The sequence below is a fragment of the Silurus meridionalis genome, chromosome 17, assembly GCF_014805685.1.
Source record: "Silurus meridionalis isolate SWU-2019-XX chromosome 17, ASM1480568v1, whole genome shotgun sequence".
NCBI classification, from domain to species: domain Eukaryota; kingdom Metazoa; phylum Chordata; class Actinopteri; order Siluriformes; family Siluridae; genus Silurus; species Silurus meridionalis.
The window spans coordinates 7340946-7363949 of record NC_060900.1 but is presented as its reverse complement, the minus strand read 5'-3'; the positions used below and the strand labels follow the sequence as shown (position 1 = coordinate 7363949).

Genomic DNA, 23004 nt, shown 5'->3' with positions numbered 1-23004 from the left:
TTCATCATTTGTTCATCATTCACCCACAAGAGTGTTAGTAATTCAGGTACTGATGTAGGGTGAGTTGGATGAATTTATTCCAAAGGTGTTCAGTAGGGTTGAGGTCAGAGCTCTATAACAGACCACTCAAGATCTTCCACTCCAACCCATATAAAGCATATGTTCATGGTGCTTCCTTTGTGTACAACAGCATTGTCATGCTGGAACAGGTTTGGGTCTCCTATTTGAAGTGAAGGGAAAATCTAATGCAGCTGCAACCAAAGACATCCTAAACAATTGTATGCCTTCTACTTTGTAGGAACAGTTTGGGGGAAAACCACATATGGCTAGATATACATATGTATTTTCCCATATATGGATTTGAAAAATGTATGTATGATATGGCGCTTTTTTCTTCTTTTTTTTTTTTTTTTATAAGGAGTCTGCAAAATTAGCAGTTTGTAACATTCCGAGCAGTTGTAAAATTATTTTTATATAAAAAGAAGAGTCTTATGGACTTAGAGCTGTGCAATTTCTCAGTAACGCAATGTTATTTCAAAGAGCAAAACCGTGTGAGCAAAACCGTGTGAGCAAAACCGTTTGAGCAAAACCTCTTAAAACCTCTTAAAACCAAATAATCAATAAACAGAAAACAGAAGTGTAATAAGCTACCATCAGCTACTTTTAACCCACTACTGCTTTTGTTTACGCACTCACTAATAGAGGCCTGAATATTTTGTTGGTGAATCATTTGTTGGTTAGTCAATGTTCTAAAAATACTAAATATAAATGTCCTGCAACATCAGTTCTCACTGTAATGCCATAGCATTATCTGAATTAGCATTACGACATTGCCAAGCCCTAAAGCAACAAATTCATTTCAACACTTGACAAAAAACAGAGAGCACAATTTGATAGCAAATTGTTTTCTGCATTTTCTACATCTTTATTTTATAACCAGCTCAATTAAAGGTCATCACAACGTAACTGGCGACAAAAAGAGATATTATGTTCAGATAGTATGCTCAGAAAGCAGAAAATAATTTTGACATAATTTCTCATGATCAAGATAGCGTATTGTAACATCGCCTGATGCTAACTACAACCAGTCCATTTGCTCAAAACTTCCCAAGGCAGTAAACACAATTGCAACGTTTCTGTTGCTAATTGAATCCTCCTGGCTGCCTCCTCTATTAACTCCTATATCGCATCTCTTCAGCAGCCTCAAAGCTCCCTGCACAAGATGTGATTTCTCCGTTTCCTGGCCTGCTGATATTCATGATCTCCTGATCTTTCCGTCCTAATCTCCCCATATTCCGGTATCTTTCCTACCCTGCTCTGTTAAACGCTTCAGGCTTCCTCTATTGCTAATTCTGCGTGGATTCAACATATACACAAACGTTCAGATCAAAAGTCACGGTGGACAACTTTCACTCGAGCATTTACATTCGGTCCTCCGAGACATTCTACAACTAATTCACTCCACTGCAGGAATCCATCTGGAAACCATAAGCCTGCTTACGAATTCAGGGCCAGGCCAAGACCTCCACCGAGAGACATGGAAGGGATTATGGATGCAGAAAGACCTACTTAATAGAGTTAGTTTTAAGTTTCCTTTATTTGAATCACATTGTAGGTATGGAGTCAGACACTTTTGTGAACACACAGCTACATCTGAAGCTCTGCTTATCTGTTGCATTTAATAGAACGAAATGTAACTTGATAATACAGTCACAGCCAGCAATTGTAGATTTTTTCTGATAGTAAGCCATGAATTATTATTATTATTTTTTAAATATGGGACATTCTATAATTCAGGGTTCTCTAGTCTGCATCAGTTTAAAAAACAAATGTAAACATTTTTAATACCAATATATCACAACTATTTTGCATATTTGTATATTGTAGATCCTGTAAACAATTAGCACACTATTAAAATACATATTCCGTTAAGTGTGAGATATGTTGTAAATGCATAACAAATGTAAAGGACTTGCAAGGACTTCTGGGTATTATTAGCTGAAGTGTCCATGGATCCACATTTCAAAAAATCTACCAGGGATCCTCATTTCAATATACTACGGTCTGGGACACACCATTTCACGAATCCTAAACACAGTTCAGGACAGATAGTAGGCGATTCTGCATGCTGCGATACACGTCCTGAATGCTAGCTAGCTAAATTTGGCTGCAGGAAATCACAATCCAAACAAGAACAGCAAAGAAAATACTAGATGTTCTTTCTTCAGTCAGAATGAATACAGCAACACTTTTGTCCACCAGCATTGTTTAAACTTGTATATAAATCTAGTCTGTCACAAGATAAGCCACAATAAGTAGGACACACATAGTGCTGCTTTCACAATTGGCCCAAATATTACACTTCAGATATTTTACAAGGAAAAGTGCCCAAATCTGCCAGATGACTCAGTCTTCATACCGAGAGCACAAATATGACTCACATTCTGAAGCTATAGATGCTCCTACACTTTAAAAAAAAAAAAAGCCCTCGCTGGCTTCAGTGGATAATCTCACCTGGATACTTTTATCATTAGACCTTTTCCAGAACTACTATTGATTGTATCCGAATTTTTTTTTTTTTTTTTAACAAATTAAAACTTTGTTTTTACACTTCGATTAGTTCTAATCAACAAAAAAATTACGGCTTCCATTTTCATAAATATGAAAGAACAGAAATTACATCAATGCATATTAAACATTTTAAACATTTCTTTTTTTTAATGTTACACCCCAGCAAAACATTGTAACATTAATATATATAAAGTATTATGTCAAATATGTATGTTGCATGCATGTTTTCATGCATGTTACAACATGTAACATGTTACAAGACATTTCCCTGCATATGGCATAAAAATTTATTGTAACAAAAATATAACTATAACAACTATTACAACGAAGTCTAGGTCTTGATGTGTCTTTATAAATGCAACAACATGCTTATAACTGGCTAAACTTCCATATAAACATGGAACCTTTTAGAAAGTGTTAACAATGTATTTGAATAATTTGCTCTTCAATACACGTTGGTATCAAAGACTGTGTGTAATACTATCATAATCGATAAAATGTGTATGTATATATTAAATTAATTAAGAAAGGCCATGTGTTTGAACAGTTATTTTCAGAAGCTTGTTATTATGTTCAAGAACAATTTCAACCTAAATATGTTGTTCCTCATGATGAACAGTTTGTTCCTCATGTCATTTCAGGAGCTTTTCTCTGCCACTGTCACATGGTTAAGTCATCAGATCTACATCTGGATTTCTGTAAATGTGTAATGCTATGTTCTATATAAAAATGAAATTGGGACATATGCTCTCCAGGTACACTGCCTTGCTATATATTAGTAACAAAGACTGAACAACTGGTTAGTGGTGTGTGTCTAATTGGACTGAACGTGAGGCATATGTGCATTATGAAAGACGTGTGACATTTGACATCAACTGAAAGAAGCAGATGAGATCAGCGGGAAGAGAACGAGCAGCATATGTGTGTGTCTGCTGCAAACCCCAAGGAATAAGATACGCAGTTGATCAGCTGAAATTAGGTGACACGGCGTTTTCGTTTATGATGCCACTAGGATTCGACGTAAAACCACAGTCACATGGCTTTAACCTTAAAGAACGCTTTCAAGCCAAACTGAGAGATATGTTCAAAGCTGTCTGCAGATATTCACATTAGGATGCAGTGGTTTGACAGGGAAATTTTATTCCAGTCTGTGGTTTTAGCTTGGATTTCCGTGCGTGTCTTGTATGTGTTTGCGCTAGCTACTAATGCTGCGTTTAACTCTCAGTAGTTGACTCCGGGTCAGTCAGAGAAAAGCGTTCTTTATAGTGTTCTTGACCTTGTGACCGCATGACCGCATTTTGGTCACAGACCCATTTTATAAACATCATGTCTCATTAACAAGACGTTTTTTTTTGTTATGAGTGCACTTGAAATGAAGACATGCATAGAACTCATCGTTCATCACAGCGATGTCAGTTGTGTGAAGCGTTATAAAGTGAGAGGAAAGAAGCAAAAGAATTCAAGTCTAAAAAGAGCTCTTGCCTCAATTCACACCTCATGTGGAATGTGTCAAAATGCGGCCTGATGCCCAAAACTCAAATATTCTTTCATTAAATTGCACACTCGCACATTATCATCATCATCATCATCATCATCACCTCATCGCATGTCTGATCATTTGTAAACGGGTTTAAAGCGCGGTGTGAGATTTGCAGGTTTGACTGCGAATGAGCACAAAATTAACAAATTTTATACTTGGGTAAAGACAGAAATAACCTGAATCTGAAAAGCAGCAACACAAGTGTTTTGGCAAAACTTTTCATGTAGTCCATGCTTATAATGAATTGTAGCCCTTTTACATCAACCAGGCATAACATTATGATATAATAACATTATGATCGGTGATTGAGTAACAATGATTATTTCTTCATCATGGCAACTGTTATTGGGTGACATATTATTAGACAGCAAGTTAACATTTTGTCCTCAAAGTTGACGTGTTAGATATAGGAAAAAATGGGCAAACGTAAGCATTTGAGAGTTTAACAAGGGCCAAATTGTGATGTTTAAACAACTGGGTCAGAGCATCTCCAAAACTGCAGCTCTAGTCAGTAGCTATCAAAAGTGGTCCAAGGAAGGAACAGTGGTGAAGCAGCGACAGGGTCCTGGGGGCTCATTGATGCACATGGGGAGTAAAGGCAGACGAGCTCCTGTAGCTCAAACTGCTAAAGAAGTTAATGCTGTTAATGCTCGACGGGTCACGACCATTTGGCAGCAAAAGGGGACCAACACAATATTAGGCAGGTGGTCATAATGTTATGCCTAATCACTGGTCATAAAGTTATGCCCGGTCGGTGGTATAAGTAATATTACTGTTTTATAATTTGAATTTTAATTTGAATTGAGAAAGGAAACAGCATGTCAGGTATAAATAAACACCGGGCACATTACCTGATCCACATTGCTGAGGCGAAGCGTGATATCTTGCGTGATGCCTGTGGGCGATGAGGGGACATTCTTGCTCATGATCCTGGGACAGTCTTCAACATTCTAAGTAACAGGAAAACACAGGAACTAAGAGAAAACAATAGACATCCGCACTTCCTGTACCACAAATACACCCCACCTTCCTGCTTGGCTGTGTTTGTCTGGGTTGAGTGGTCAAAAAGGAAAAAGGTAGAGATCATTGAAAAAACATCCTTATCCAAAGAATGGAACAAAGCTCCGAATGAACAATGGGCCTGAGAAAAGAAAGTGACATAAGACGTCTTCGCACATCTGTCACATCTGCCCACACAGTGGGCATGCCCATCCTTTGACTGACTTCCACATTCTAATAAAATCACTGTACTCAGCAGGAGAGAGGAAATCTAGGCGACGGCGGCGGCACAAAGATGCTACTTCGCTTTTTTGTGGGCGCAAAAAAACAACCTAGTGTGCCGGGCGACGTGGCTGTGGCTAGGATGAGGTCATATGTTTTTTGGGTCTCTGATTCAGCACCATGCCTTCACACTCCTCCTCTCACTCTCCTTCTCTCATTCTGTTCGACTGAAACTGCTAATTGACGCTTCGTATCTCTGGCAGATTTTCTGTCTTTGTTCCTTTGCCATCGCTTATTCGAGAATCTGGATTCGATATGCCAAGAAGCACATGATTTCCTGATTGTTTTTTTTATTTAGAAGTACTTCTGGCTTTTATAACCTTCATGACTGTTTTGCTGGACTGTAGCCATAGGGCCATCTTTTTTCATTCGCTGTTGTTATGCATTGCGCTCTTCCAAACTATTTTTACCGTGTCTGGCATTTCTGATATCCTTTCGGTCTTTACTACTTATACAAAAAAAACTAAACAGACTATAGTTATATGAATTTTTATGTCTCTGTGGGTTTGAGCTACAATGTGGAAAATAAAAATGGAAATTTTAATGTTTAAATATTTTGTCAGCGACAAGCTAACTAGTTAGCAAGCAATGATTAGTGATGTACTCCTCCTCAAAACAAGCTAATATCTAATGTCTATATACTGATTGACCAATTGATGTTTACTTAATCAAATATTTTCCATACTAATAGTAATACAGGTCAATCTGACACCAAATGATTCCTGTTTCACTTCTGAGGTGAAAGTGTGTGTGAATGTAGGGGTAAGCTACAGGGGTAGGGGTATGTATTGCAGAAAAAACAAATATGAGTCTGAGTTGATCAAAATGGGACTAATAAATATTAAGCTATAAAAAGTTCTCAGCTACTAGACCTTCCTGCTTCTGGCCTGAAGTTGGACGTCATTAGCGTGAGTTAAACGGCTACATGTTGTGTGTGCTAGGTAACATACGTGCTCCACCGGGCCCATCAAACTCAGCCAGTGTCCCAGAGAAGACTAAGAATGTATTCGGACACCATTAAAACAGTCATGTGGCTGGTAAAAATGGAATGTTATCGCATTAAGCAGGTTTGTAAGCCACAGGGGGGATGAGTGTGTTCGTGTTTTATGAGCTCTATTAAAATGGTTTTGCCTTGTCCTTGACTGACTCTTAAAAGGCAGAAGTTCTCAGTGACTCAAAAGTGATCTGAATTGAATTGATGTCAAACGAATGGATTTAAACTGAATAAAATGGAATAAATCCATTTGAACTGAAACAAATCAACTAAATATTTTAAAGTGAACTGAACGATTTAAGATATGACAAAATATATTAGATAAAAAAGATAAAGTCGTATTTTAAAATAGTGCAGATATTTTTAGATATGCAAAAGGGAAGTACAAATTGTAATGAGGTCTAACAAACCAAAAACAGTAACAAATTGGCAGTATGTGATTGGTGGACGTTGCGATGATTGACAGCACTGACCTCAAGTACCAAACCTTGGATTGTGTCTTTATCCGAAACGCATGCGTTGTGCTGGTGGTCCCAGTAACATCGCCACTTTGTGCTCAGACAGCTTATACACCTGAATAATGTTCGAAACACACACAAACAAACACACACACACACACACACACACACACACACACATAGTTACCAGAGGGGTATACTTTATTTTTGGCAGACACACCCACTATTCACCACCTCCCACATGAATAAAACACACACTTCATAGGTCAGAGATCAAGGGAGACTGAATTATTCTATATAAAGTTCAAACAGGACCCTGAGGAGTGTGAGGAGATTCCTTTACATTCACACACTCACACTGAGGGGAGAGAGAGAGAGAGAGAGAGAGAGAGAGAGTCAATGAAGCATCCCTTTAAACATGACTTACTTGAGCTTTCCAATCATTACTGACACAGATAGAGGTGTGGTGTGTGCTTACTCAAGATAACACCAAAACTATAACCCTGAGTGTGTGGATGCACGCACCTATGGGTGTGTGAGTCAGTGGGGCATGACCAAAATTACTGCTGTCAGAGATAGTGCCTTTCATGATAAGGGTGAGTGCTTTATGACAGTGAGTGGGGGGTTTGTGTGAACTCTTTGTGGGAGACTTGGTAACTGTATGTGTGGGTGAGTGTGTGTGTGTTGTGTGTGTGTGTGTGTGTGTGTGTGTGTGTGAGTGTGTGTGTATGGGGGGATTTAGTACAGAGTGTAGTGTCAGCAGGAACAGCTAAATAGTGGGATGGCAGAGGGAGGATGGGTGAGATAGGAGTGAAAAGAATAACTGTGGCTCTGATAAGGTTCCCTTCGGTGTGGTTACAGTAAGACATCTTAAGAACTTTCACACAGACACACACACACAGCACACAGCAGACAGATACAGCTGCTCCTTGAAGGTGCTTTGGTTAAACAAACACTTTCAATTATCTCTCTGTCAGTATGCGAAACATGCATTAGAGCGAGAGGGAGAGAAACGAAAAGAGAGAAAAGAAGCAAAAGGGAGTGTGTGTATGTGTGTGTATGTATGTGTGTGTTTGTGTGTGTGTGTGTGTGTGTGTGAGAGAGAGAGAGCGAGAGAGAGAGTAAGAGAGAAAAAGAGAGAGTAATCCACTGTGAGTAATTGATTCCGGGTTGCCAGAGTTTGTGGTGCGGAATGCATGTCACTTTAATGTCTGGTTGTCATTAGGCATTCACCTAGGCACTGCCGCACTGAGACCGTGGGAGAGTCGGAACTGCGCAAACACTCCGAACCCTAAACCCCAATTCACACTCGTGGCCAAAAAACTCGCACTTAGACCAAACACACACTCTCAACCTCTCAGACCAAAAGCACACATTCCAGCCAACTGGGTTAGTTCAAGAACACGAGGCACACACTAAACCCAGCACCCATTCCTCTACCAGGAAACAGGGTTAATGAATGTTTTACAGATTTCAAACTGGCTGGATCATAAATGGGAAACATAAACATAACTGTAAGACATTTTATGACCTAAGGGAGTTTAATAGAGCTCCGGAATGCGTGCCAGGTCAGCTCCACATGATGCGGCAAAAATTGCGAACTTGGCGTGTATTTGCACAGAAAAGATGAGAACTTTCTTCTTTTTTTGCGTTGATTAAGAATACACAAATCTGTGTGTACATCATCTGCACACTGCTTACCGTAATTTCCGGACTATTAAGTGCACCCAAATATAAGCCGCACCCACTGAATTTGACAAAGATTTTTATTTTGAACATAAATAAGCCACACCTGTCTATAAGCCGTCTAAACTGAAACTAATGAACTTTACACAGGCTTTAACGAAAGACAGTATCTGTTACACTCAACCCAGGAAAAATCCAGGAATTAGCCGCTTCGTTGTTTAAGCCGCGGGGTTCAAAAGGTGGGAAAAAAGTAGCGGCTTATAGTCTGGAAAATACGGTACTTAAGTTCTTATGAATGGATAGAAATGGGCTGGATTCTAAAGCATCACATCAGTTGATGCTTAACAATAAATTATCAAATAAATGATGTTTTTATATATTTATCTGTATTTATTATTTTATTTATTTATTATTTTATTATTTTTTCATATTTTTATAGCACCTGCACTACCATGACAAATTCCTTGTACATGCAACCCATTATACTTGGCGATTATGATGATTCTAAATCAGGTTAGATTTAGAGGTAGATGAAAAAAATTACTGGGGAAAAAAATCCTTATTTGGACCAGTTCTCATTTTTACGTGTTTAGATGATACTCTGACATCTCGACTGTTCTATTTTGAATGCTTTTTTTTTTTTTTTTACAACTTCAATTTAAACATAGACTCCATATAGCTTTGATTTTATGCTGCAATCTGCTGACAAACTATATTAAAGCAAAAAAAAAAAAAATCAAATTCCATTTTGCCCCGAGGGATTTTTGTGTCTGAAACACACACCCAAACACAAGCAGCTGCTCATTTTAAACATAGCCTAAAACAAGCAAATGTTTCCAAATGAACTCAGATTACTAGAGTTTTGCCAATTAACAGCGTAAAAAAATTTCAATAATACATGGGTTGTTTCATGGAAAAACACTTCCCACGGACGGGGAATATATTAAACCTTTAATGCTTTAAGACAGGTACAATATGGAGTGATTTACGAATCTGCTTGCATAATGAAAAATGCTCGCTGCGACTGTTTGACTAACACCCTGGAACTCAGCTAGCGCTAATTAAAAAAAACTCTGACATTTTTCCTAGGTGATGCTGATGAGGACAAGAGACAAGGAACTGCAGACGGGTAAAAACTGTGTGCGCTACTGAAATGAAGCCGTCCGACTCGGTTCTTCCCACAGTTCTTAGCTTATTATCACCCTGTTCAAATGTGACATATTTCACACCTTCTTTCTCCCTCTCTCTCTTTCTGTGTTTGGCTTTCTCTCTCTTTCTGTGACACACACACACACTAATGTGTATACACATACACAGGAGTCACCTTCGCAAATATACTAATCTTTGAAATCTGTTCGAATACACCAGGGACGTGGGTATATGTGGAACACTCACGCAGTCCTCGGGTTAATCTCCGCCGTCCTCTCGCAGTCGTACATGACGAAGCTTCCTGACACCACAGACGTGCCGTTCACCTTGATCGCCACGGGAACGGAAATGTGGTCTGAGCGGAAGAGGGCAAAATGACATACAGTCACACACACACACACACATACACATACACAAACTCAAAACATTATCATGATTCCAGACACAATTGTTTTTTTGGGGGGGGGTTTAATCCTCTAAATTTAATCCATTTAATTAAAACACTTCAGGGGCATGCTGTTACAGAAAATAATCAATGTCTAAGTGGTTTGATAAAGTCTAAAAGAGCGTGCCATGATGTGTTTTTTTTTGTATACAAATTCTATTGCAATAAACCTGTGTATGCTGCTGTTATTGTCTGCTGCATATGATATTAAGAAACAAATCCATTGTTACTGAAGCAACAGCTTCTGACCAATCAGATTTGGGAACTGATGATCGCTGTGGCATAACATAAATAAGCGTAAAATCAAGGCAGCACTTAGAGAGCACCTTCTTACCGCTGCCTAAAGGAATCTTGGAAAAGTTGTTGGAAGAGGGCAGTGGGCACGTCTGGATTTTGGCTGGGCCGTCATCCAGGTGCACCGTGGCGATCGTCACCATGCCAACCCCGTAATCACATTCGAGGCTGAGGCCATCCAAATCGGGCACGCTTCCGTCCACCAAGATCCCCACATTCTAAAAAAACAACAGATATAAGAATAAAATGATTATATTTTATCCTTTCTTGTTGCTCGGTGCATCTGTGTGTGCATGTGTTTGTGTGGTAATTCTATCCTAATAATCTTATTCTTTGCAGTCATTGAGTTATTGTGATGCTAAAAGCGAGATGAAGACAAAGAGGAGGAGAAAGATGAGTTCTGTTTTCCTGCATTCCCTCGCTCATCTCATTTCATTAGCATTGTCACTACTCTGTGTGTGTGTGTGTGTGTGTGTGTGTGTGTGTGTGTGTGTGTGTGTGTGTATGTGTGGGTATGTGCGGGTACGCATTTATTTAATTCTCATCATTTTCTAATCAATGAGTCAGTGCGATATCTGAGATGACATTCATGAATGCTATGAATGGTCACACGTCTCGGCAGGGCTAATCAAATATTTTCAATAAGTGCCAGCGCAGACAAGCGCGACGGGGGGACGAATCTTTCCACTAATTGATTCAAAGATCAAAGATACAGGGCTGCTGGCTGAAGTCATAGAATCACCCGACATTTCTCAGTCACTCTTCCTCTCTCTCTCTCTCTCTCTCTCCACCACATGCTATTGTCATTGAGATGGAGCATTTCCTAACAGTGGCGCCTGCTTCCTGCTTCCTGCTTCCTGTTTTGTGCTGGAGCTGAAGCAGTTTCCTGAAACCTTGAATGATGGACAGCTGGGGGATCCATCAAAGAAGGGGGAACCCATTTATCCAAAAGATATCTGTAAAACTATTCCAGAGGACAACCGGGACCCCACGTCACTTCAGGACAGAGTCACTGAAATATCACTCGACTCTCATTTATTTCATTATTAATGCCTCCAACTACAGTCAGGTGATGGTGTACAATATTTTTTAATGGTTTAATGCAGTAGTGATTTTTAGGATTTAAAGATAAGATAGTCTGAGCGTTTAAATCCGTACAGCAACATTTGCCTGTTAAAAAAAACTGAAAATAATATAATGAATAATTTATTTTTTTCAGCTGGCTTTGAGGAGATTTTGGATAAAAAACCTGCAAAGCTGGGAGATAGAAACCTATTCTTAGCGAGAAAAAAAATTCTTGCTACAAAGTTCGCTAAAAAAATGTTTAATAAATAAAGTAAAAATATTATAATGAAAATTTTATATTACCCCAGTGCCAACTCTACAGCACTAAGATATTTGTTGTACGATATGATACAGAAAGTACACACAAGTCTAGTGTCTAGAGGACATTTCAGATAAAAAAAACATAATTTTTTCATTTTACATTTACAGTAATTGCTTGTTGTTCAGCCGCTTTGTAAAAAAAATTTTTTATATGACAATTTATGACTCCACTCACTGAATGGTTTTTGTTTTTTGCACCATTCTGTATGAACTCTTGAGACTGTTTTGTATTAGAAATCAGCTCTTTGTTCGGTTGCCCAAGTGATTCCTTGTACTGTAATTTAAATTGTCAATCCCTAGTAAGAAACTTAATGATGTAAGTAACAGTATAATTTAACAATAATGAATCGTAAAGAACTGTGTTTGTAGCTGTGGTATGTTCTGACCTCTTTCCAGACAACTGAGATTATTATTGACCCCACTGCAAGACCTTTTAGTTCTCACTGTAAAGAATGTTGCCGTTGCAGGAACTTGGGCATGGTCATAATAACTTCAACATTGGAGAACTTTTCTTGAGTGGATGAATTTTAGAGATATTTTATGCCAACCTTTAATGTATGTAAGCAATAGAGTCTGATTTTAATCAATCAGTGAAAATTCTCTTATCTGCAACTGTTTGCCCGAAACTTTGTGTTTTATTGGATAGTCAATTGGTCAATCATAGTACGCCGAGTTACAATAGCATATAGTAGGAAAAAGAAGAACTGTGAACTGGTGTGTTTTTAATGTCCATTACCGTAATGCCAGATGTCCAGCTGAACTCGGCTGGTGTAAAGGTCATGGAAGGACACTGCTGTGGCCCTTCACCCATACTGATCCACGAATGTGCCACACCACTGGAACACTCCTGCTGAACTGAGCACCTGCACAGAGCAGAGAGGGTTGGGGAAGCCAAGGGGTTATCATTAGAGGTGGCCCACAGACAGACACTAATAGGACAGGCACACATAATTGATCCATTATAGTAGTAATCTTTTATCAACAGATAGGGCATTTAAAAAACCTCACAGACGCCAATCTTTGGGCACGGGTGTGGGTTTGATTCCTCTCACACACGTTCCCATGACTACAGACCCCCTGGCACTGAGATCAGAGCACTGCTAATGCCATTAAAAAGGCTAACAAGACCAGTCTTTATCTATACAAGTGTGTGTGTGTGTGTGTGTGTGTGTGTGTGTGTGTCTGTGTGTGTGTGTCTGTGTCTGTGTGTGTGTGTGTGTGTGTGTGTGTGTGTGTGTGTGTGGTGTATGTGGTGTACGTGTGTGTGGTGTATGTGTGTGCCTGTGTGTGATAGACAGTGGGTCTATCAGACATGGAATTCCCTTCCAGACAGAGGCCTTTTATTATGACTTATTTTACAAATGGTAATCCAAATATTCCCGTTCATTGCCTACACTGCCCACACACATACCTTCCCACTCTCTTATCACACACACACACACAGACACAAACACACACACACACACACATGCATACATGCATACACATGCAGCAAGGTCACACTGCCCTTAAACTACAGTAGACCCCAGTTAGTTTTTATGGAAAGTGAAAACAGACTCTCAAGCATACCCATTCAAATCAAGTACACATTAACCGGGTTAGACAGTTTTACGCTTCTTTGAAGTAAAGTCTTAATTTTATATTTATTATTTAATTACTACTATGAGTTAAACATGGTCTTGGAAAAAAAGTTATGACTAACACTAGCATTTAAATACTCCATTCATACAGGATCAAACGAAATCCAAACATTACTCACGCTCAGTCCAATCCCTCAGACATTTTACAAAATCAAACTCTTTTATGGCCAATCTGCCCCATAATAACCTATTTGAACATTTTAGTACCTTTAAGTAACTGTGTAAAAGTATTGAATAAGTGAAAGCACAGTTTTAGAATCTTTATAATTTGGCCAAAGTCAACTTTTTTAATGTACTGGCAAACTGCCATGTCAATAAGAAGAGCTTTTGGAGATTTGTAACAAGTACACTTTAAAACTCTAAAAGTCTACATAAAACCATAAACACATAAATTGTAATTACGCTACGGTTTTCAATTTCAATAACACTTGGGTGAAGTGTAAACATATAACTCGTGTCTAAATCCCACAAATAATAAACCTTTATAAAAGCATTGCTATTGTAAGAAAGATGACAAAGCCATATACAAGATATGTTCAAAAAGTATTGGAACACCTGACATTTCCAGACATATGTGGTTCTCCCCAAACTTTAAGCACAACATTGAAGGCACATAATTGTACATGATGTCTTTGAATGCGGTAGCATTACATTTTCCTTTAATTTAAACCAGTAGACCTAAAGCTGTTTCTTCATGGCAATGCCCCTGTGCACAAAACCAGCTCCATGAAGATATGCTTTACATTATTTTGTGTAACAGATATATATATATATTGAGTATTCTGTTATAGAGCTTTGACCTCAACACTACTGAACACCTTTGGGATGAATTTTAATGCTGACTGCACCCCAGGTCTCCTCACCCTACATCTGTACCTGACTTTAATAATACTGTAGCCTTGTGGCTGAATGAGAACTAAGAGTGGAATTTATAATAACAGCAAATAGTGACTAAATGAATAAAATAAAAAAACACAGATTTTATGAATAGGTGTCCAAAAACTTTTGTCCATACAGTGTATATTTTGCTCATGAAATAAAAATGCTTAAATAAACAAAAACAAATGCAGCTTTTACATGAGGTACAGGAATCCTGTTTAATTACCTAAACTTGGATTTAGGAACAGACCTACAAATGTGTGTGTGTGTGTGTGTGTGTGTGTGTGTGTGTGTGTGTGTGTGTGTGTGTGTGTGTGTGCACGCATGTAAGAATGTCTGCACTTTTACAGAAGCTCACAGACAGTCTGAGCCAGAGGGTCAGCCCTACAGCCGAAAATAGAAGAGAATGAGACTAACATCACTGAAAAATCCCCTAGACACACACACACACACACACACACACACACACACACACACACAAACACACACAAGTTTTTTTTTTTGCCAAAATGTTAGTCTTGATACTTTTATACCTCCAAATAAAAATAAGTGTCATAAAGCAAAGCAAATCTTGTTCCTGAGAGCCATTATGCAGCCCAAATAGAAATCGTTAACCTTTTCAGAACGAACAAGAGTGTCCGAATATTCTGTGCAATCGCATCGCTTCCTGTAAACTATCAGACCTACTACTTCTTCCAAACATCTGCCGCTCAGCTAGCCCACGCGTTAATATGTATTGATTACATCTCTTTTACTGTCCAAATTGTTCCCGTGGCGAACGAACACATTTCCACGCACACCTGCGACTGCTTTCTTTTAACAACGCATGCAGCCTGTGATGTTTTGAGTTGAAGTCTATTAAAAGTTCTTTAGAATGGCATGTTTTGGCATGATTAGGGAAATTACTAGCAGTATAATTACATTAATAACAACTCTATCAGACACTGAGTCAACGAGGGGAAGCATGCTGACCTGACATGACTTTTACCCCCACACACACACACACATTTGAAATGATGTTGTAATTTGCATGCTTAACATCTGGTGTCTTATTTTTTCAGCAAATACATATGTAGCATATATAATCACATGTATACTGCTGAATAGAAGCACTATACAATACACATACACACTATGAACATGGCTAAAAAGATTCTCAGTGTGCTATGGCATTTCGCCATGAATGAGCTAGTGTGGTCGCAACATCAACAGGCCTTTTGTCAGAAAGTCTGACGAAAACAAATTGGGATGGGAGCTCCAGCGTGAGTGTTTCAAGCATTACGTTTATCTCCGTACTCCCCACATTCGAAACATTCAAAGTCGACCACTTATCAACTGAATTCACATTTAAGCTTCAACTTTCTCATAAAATGGCTTCGCTGTGTACAGTGTACATTTTCATAGCCAGGAACGTATGTTCAGGTGCGGCTATTTTCCTAAGTCTGGGTGAATTTAATAATTTTGGAATTGCTGACTCCAAAAGTACTGTTTATATGATCCAAATATAAATTTATGCACACATTACATAAACATCCCTTCATATCAAACAGAGGAAAACAGAAACTACCGCATACATTTTTTTTAATAAAAAACCACCGCATAAATAAAAACTATTTAAATATAAAAAAAATTAAAAAAAATAAAATAAATATATATATATATATATATATATATATATATATATATATATATATATATATATATATATATATATATAATTTTTTAAATATATTTATTATAATTAAATGTTTTTCCAAATGAATTAAATTCAGTTTTCTATATTTCAGATTATTTCAGATTTATTAATTTTTTCTTCCACAAAATAATTTTTTTCCTCATAATCAGATTTTTTTTGTATTTTTGCTCAGCCCATTTCCCCTAAATTCATATAATTTTTCCTTTCAAAAAGATTTTAACTCTGAAAATAATTCACACGTTTCCTTTTTTCACCCATCCCAGTTTTTGTCCTAAATCCTTATCCGAAATAAGAAACCCAAATCCAAATACTAACATAACTTTTGTTTGCATGTAAAGGAAGATGCAACTTTACACAGGGCTTTTTAATATCTGTTCTCCAAAAATAATTTGGTTGCAAAAGGAGAAATTGTTAGCATGGTTTTTAGGTGTCCTCAGTGTCATGGCTATCTTTTCATTTTCGAGACATAAAACCACTGTGTTCTTTGCTGGTAAAGATGGCAAGCAACAGAAAAAAAAGATGATGGCTTTAATCTGCCATAATGTATGTGATTAAAGAAACTAACTTGTTTCTCAGACCTTCTATCGCATTTAACATAACTACATATAGAAAAATAATATGAGATTTACTTTTTGGTCCAATAAACTGTGTTTTATGGAATGGACTGTATCACACTTTTAAATTGCTTTGGGTATAATACATCTGGCAAGTGAATACATGCAAATGAAACATTATCACTTGTCTTAAGAAACCGTGCAGTTGTGAAATTGTGTTTTAGATTCAAAGGTGGTGCATGAGAAGTGTAGTATTATGCAAAAACTTTAATAATTCTGAGATGGCAAAAAAGAGCAAAAAAATGTATCTATCTATCTATGCCATATATACTATACTGTATATCATATTTGGTGTAAAGAATATCAGAGGTGGTCCTTACCTGCTTTCCAGTGTGCACCAGCCACAGTAAGCATCGCTGGCACTGAGACAGTCACTGCATGACGTGTACTGGCCACATCCGGACACTCGCACCCTCAACATCTACACAGAAATTCCCAAGTTAACATTTGCAATGTCTGGAAATATATTTCAGCAGTATTGCTAAAACATGACAAAAATCATTGGGAAATCGAAAGAACGGGACCCATGAAATTTATGGAAATTAAGGAATGTTATTGGCAAGTCGGCACAAAGACGTACTTGATATTTTTTTTTTATAAACCATATAGATTTCAACAATAAAACATTTTACATAGTTTACATAATAAACTATATTGCATTTTTAAAATCCTAGCCAACATATTTTACTACTTATTTTAAAACTAGATTTTCTAATAGAATTTTTTTTCCTTTAAAAAAATTTGTTTTTCTAGAATAATTTTTCGAATTATTATTGTATTGTTATTGTCAGGGGACAGCCTGCCACGCCATTCCCCAGCTCCACACACACACACACACACACACACACACACACACACACACACACACACACACACACACACACACACACACACGTAGTCTGTCCCCATCATACTAAGTATCGGCACCTGCGGCTCGTTATCTACAGCCCTACATAAACCCCTCTCCTGCTCTCATTCACCGTCAGTTCTACTACTTCACGTATAGGAACATTGTGACCCAGCTACACACCATCCACCTTCCTGTGGATGTCCACCACAATCTCTAGTCCTCTAGACCGCTCGGTTCTTCCTCTCTTCCTCTTTCTTTTCTGTTGCATCTTACTTCAGTAAAAACCCTTTTTCACTACCCTGGAGTTTTTGCTTCAGTCACTTCGCAACCGTGACAGTTATCTATATAATCGCCCATCCAGTTTTTTTTCTATTCCAGTTTTCCTTTAAAAACAATTCTCGTAATATTAATTTTCTTTCTAAATGCGTGTTTTTCTCTTTAGAATTAGATCCCCCCTTTTTATCAATTCAGTTTTTTTTTCAAAAATATTTTTCATTTGGAAAAATGTCAAATTTCCCTAATTTGTTCTTCTTCTTAATCATTATTTATTATATGTATTATATAATTATTATATAAATAAAATGCCTATATATTATGTATAGGTATTATAATGACTCTGCTCACAAAAATAAACATTGTTGATGACAGCAGGTGACATTCTGTTGATTAAACAGTTTTTCACTAAGCCTTCCCTTGAAAATCGGTCTTGTTTATACTTCAATATCATCTAAAAACTAGATCCCTGGTGGTATTAAGCATGCAAATGTACCCATACTGTATTTATTTTTGTAGAAAATACAAATTTGCATAAAATGCTTCTTAACAACAAATAATGTCCAGTACAAAAAATTATAACTGGTAAACTGTTAAGGATTGATAGTGGCATCTCTTTTTCTTGTCAGTGCTATTAGATATAATAATAAAATATAAGAAGGCCCAGGTGTTCATAAATCTGTGACTGGCAGTGTATTGATAAATAAACACAAATTATACTGTTAGCCAAAGGGCATAGAGCAAATGCCCTTTAATACACAGACACACACACACCCTACACACACAGCATATGCTCAGGCAGCTTGTCAGGTCATATCTCAGTTTTGAATGGTTGCAGTTCTCATGTGCCTCGGGCTCACACATTGATCTTTCACGCGACTACGCGTTCACATTCAATTTCACACCTCACAATAAACTCCGCGCTCAGATATGACATGCCTAGCAACCTCTCCTTTTACGTTCCACATCACACAAAGCGGCTATAAAAAGAGATGTGTTAGAGAAAAGAGAGACGGATACAAATACACGGCCAACTGGATCAGTGATTCTTCGGTGGCTCGTAAGTAATACCTCGAGGAAAGGAAATAAAGTTACGACGTGATTTGTCTTTTCCAAATCTAAGCATAGTCATGTAATTGATACAGTAATCATATTTCCAGATATAATTGATGAGAATAATTCAATCAGCAAAGGCTATAGATTAAACATAATCTGATATCTTCACTGGGTGATGTGTATGTTCATTTCTGTCTGTCTTTCTTTCTTTCACACACACACATGCACACACTTTCTGTCTGTCTGTCTGTTGTCTGACTCTCTCTCTTGCTTACTATGTCTCTGTTTGTATATCTGTATGTGTCCCTCTCACTCTGTGTGTCTCTCTATCTCTTTGTGTCTTTCTCTATCCCTCTCTCAATCTGTCTCTTAATTGTTCTCCCTGTCTCTGACTCACTATGTCTCTGTCTCTCTGTTTGTATCTCTTTTTTTATGTACTTTCTACTGTCTGTCTGTCTATCTTTCATGTCTCTCTCTCTCTCTCTCTCTCTCTCTCTCTCTCTCTCTCTCTCTCTCTCTTCCTCTCTCTGCCTGTCACTTTATCTCTTTCTGTCTCTCTGTCACACCTCTTTCTCTGTCTTTTGGTCTCTTTCTCTCTTTGGTAGAAATTCAATAAGAGGCTGAAACACCTTTTTTCCAGGAACAAGGCTTTATTATATTTTACGAGCTCTGAGAGAGACCAGACACACACATAGTCTCTACAGTTTCTCTTCTCAGACAGAGCACATACTGACATTTCATAAAGACAGGAAAGAAACAGAGCGAGTTTTAGTAGAAGTAAAGCTATGGATATTAGTCAGACATTTCCAGACACTTTCATGAAACCTGCACTGATTTTCGTACTTGTTTTCTTCACACCTGTCTCCTTCTCTTCCTCTGAAACTAGGCAGACCTGGCAGAACTAATGCTGTGGTTAAAATAAATGCTGCGCATGTCCCATAGACTTCTATCTTCTATCAAAACGGAGAATGTATTATCGAGCATTAATGAGATTAGGTAATAAAAATGCATATGAACTTCTCTATACTCATCACACGTTTTCTATCTTTCTGTCAACTCCTAATCTCTGTTTTCTTGCCGTTTTCTGTCTAGGATGCCGATGTGTTGAAAAAATTGATATTTGGGATAGGATAGGATTGAAATTTATAAAACAAATACCTATATACGGTCATTAACAGTTGATAAGTACTTTCTTTCATGTATTTTCAGGATGTAAGAATTCGGTATAATACAGTATATAATGTCTTATAACAAGAGATGCTTTAGGAAGAACACCTTTCACCGTTTTTTGTTGCGTATAATGTAACAAACAGCTGATGAAAAATTTTGATACTTACATGGTGACTCGTCATGAGGTACAAGTAGTTCCTGTCATTGGGGTCAAAGGTCATAACGTGATGCACCGCTTCTCCAGCAGGAAGCCGCAGTGACCACTGATTGGCCACGGAAAGGTTGCGCAGTAGGGACAGCTGTTTAGAAGAGACAAAATGGTGGGGAAAATAAACACCTTCATAATTGAATGCACGCTCATTGCTAATAAAATCGATTGTTCAGGAACAATTTAATGCTAATAATCATTCTGTCATTGAGTCTTGGGTGAAAATTCATCTCTGAATGAAATATGATGTAATTAAGTGTCTCTGTTTTTAATATAAATAAAAGTCCTGAACTGAAGTACACTGCATATATACCTTTATGCTGCATCTTGTCTATTTCCACATATACAGTATTGACAAAAGTTTACGTTTGATAATAAGATTCCTTGAACCCCCTATTCCACATTTAGTCCTCATTTGGTGTTATAATAATCTCCACTCTTCTAATAAGATGCAGAGATTTGATCGTTCAGTCACGTTAGTAAAGTCAGATACTGATGCAGTTAGCATTCACATTCGTCTTAAAGGTGTTCAATAAGTTTGGAGAGCAGGCCGCTCAAGATCATTTATTCCAACCCTTGTAAACCATATCTTCATGGAACTCATTTGTCTCCTAGAACAAGTGAAGGTAATTTTGAATGCTACTGCATCCAGCAACATCCTATACAATTGTGTGACCTACAACTTTGAGGTAACAGTTTGGCAAAGAACAATATATGGCTGGAGCCAGGTGTCCCAATATAGTGTCTTATATAGTGTCTATAACTTACTTTTGAGCGAAGCTTTTCAGACGTCTGTACTAATTATAGAATCTGGTAAATTTTTACATGCAGAAACATCTCAAATGTGTCAATTCTTTCCACTTCCTGTTTACAGGATGTTAAGTGCTGAGCATACAACTGTCTATAATGATTAAACAAAGAACATCATAGTAGGTAGATGGAAATTAGAATCGTATTCTTCCTCTACCTGTGGTTTAGGCAGACTCAGGTAGAACATGTAGAGCCAAAATATACAGGCAGAACTGACTGTTAGAATTAATTACAATAATAATAATACAGGCCCGATTTATAGGTACTTCATTTTATGGAGTCTTTCTGCAATTTTATTAATCTGTTCATCTGATCTGTTCCACACTAAAGCGGTAGCTGTAACTTCCTTTTATGTTTTCAAACAAGGCTCATTGTTTATGAACCGAACATGGCTTGGCTCACAGGCTACATTTGGAGGGAAAAAACATTCTACTATTTTTTTAGGTGCTTTTCAATTGCAAGTTATAATCAGGTCATTACCAGCAGCACTGTACTCCAAATGTCATCATAATAAATAGTTACACTTAGCTTGCATGCTCATTGGGTACATCATTAAGAAATCAATCATAGTATTTTAATAGGGAAGTATTAAGAGTTTGCCATGAAGACATATGAATAGTGTCCTGCAGGCTCAACAGCTTTTTAGACAGTCATCATGATAATCGCTGCAGTCTCATGAAATGGCTATTAGTAGAATATACAGAGAGCTTTGGCACATTTGGAAAAGGTGGCTATTAAGGCCCGACAATCCAAATGGCACTAACATGTAAAATGGTTCAGTAGAGTAAAGGTGTTAATTGTTGTTCTGGGACTGAAGTGATGTGAAGCTAACTGTTGATTACCTACTCAAATGCAAATTGCTGTGAATGTGAAATTATTCCAGCGTCTGTGAAACTACAGAACTAACTTCATAGTGGTTAAGTGGAATTATATATTTTTTGTTCTATTTCTATCATTCGTAGAACCAATACCCCCCACCCCTCCCACAACCACCAATCTGTGAGTGTGAAAGAACATATTGAGGACATAAATCATTTTTAAGATTATTAAACAGACTTTTACACCACAGTGCTTTTGAATAATCGACCCTGATTGGTCAAAAAATCGATTTTCTCCATCACTAGCAACTTTACATCAAGTGACATAATTATTTCTATCAGTGTTCAAATTGCGTCAAGTCTTATGGGGGGTCCCCAGTTGTTGTGTAATTCATATATTTTTTACTAAAATAATCTTGGGGACCCCCCATGACAAGTAAAAAATAGACTTAGGAGGGTCCCCAAGATTATTTTAGTAAAAAATATATGAATTACACAACAACTGGGGACCCCCCATAAGACTTGACGCAATTTGAACACTGATAGAAATGATGAACCTAATGCCTTAAGGTGGGTCCCAGATCCCCCAGCACCTCTCATTTTGAGCACTGATTTCTATACTGACAGTTCATACATGGATTTAAAAAAATATTATTTAATAAATCTATGTTATTTAAAAAAAATATATATATATATATTATATTATATATATATATATATATATATATATATATATATATATATATATATATATATATATATATATATATATATATATAGCATCTTGGTTTCTTAAGGAGGCTTTCTAACTCAAAGCTCAACATGCAATCAGACTTATAGTGCTTGTGCTGCACCATCTTACTAAAGCAGTCTAATCTACACTACAAATCTAAAATAAAGGCTGGACATCAAGTCCAGGACTGCACTCATGTGAAGAACATGCTTGAGCGCTAGATTGAGATTTTCATCATGCTGACAGAGATTAGTTCTGCCTTTTCAAAGGAGCATGGAGTGAGATATAGTGTTTAAACAGAATAGATCATGCTGTGTGTAAGATGTGTGTCTTTACTCTGGATCGGATTCAGTTGTTAAGGAAATAGAGCAAAGTGCATGTTGCACTGTATTAGGAAAATGCAAACATTTCTGGGAAATATGACTTGCCTTTCAATTTCTGTTAAAAAATTGA

At 37.4% G+C, this 23004-nt stretch overlaps 1 protein-coding gene across 1 annotated transcript in view; it reads right to left on the bottom strand.

Moving 5' to 3' along the window:
- The window catches only part of plxnd1 (plexin D1), an 88770-nt gene that overhangs the window by 51749 nt on the left and 14017 nt on the right, over positions 1-23004 (bottom strand). The window contains exons 3-9 of the mRNA XM_046870331.1: positions 20150-20281; positions 16954-17054; positions 12541-12667; positions 10459-10636; positions 9926-10034; positions 6860-6959; positions 4963-5061 (exon numbers count right to left, since the gene is read on the bottom strand). Coding sequence (XP_046726287.1) covers positions 4963-5061; positions 6860-6959; positions 9926-10034; positions 10459-10636; positions 12541-12667; positions 16954-17054; positions 20150-20281 — 846 coding nt within the window. The remainder of the gene's footprint in view (positions 1-4962; positions 5062-6859; positions 6960-9925; positions 10035-10458; positions 10637-12540; positions 12668-16953; positions 17055-20149; positions 20282-23004) is intronic.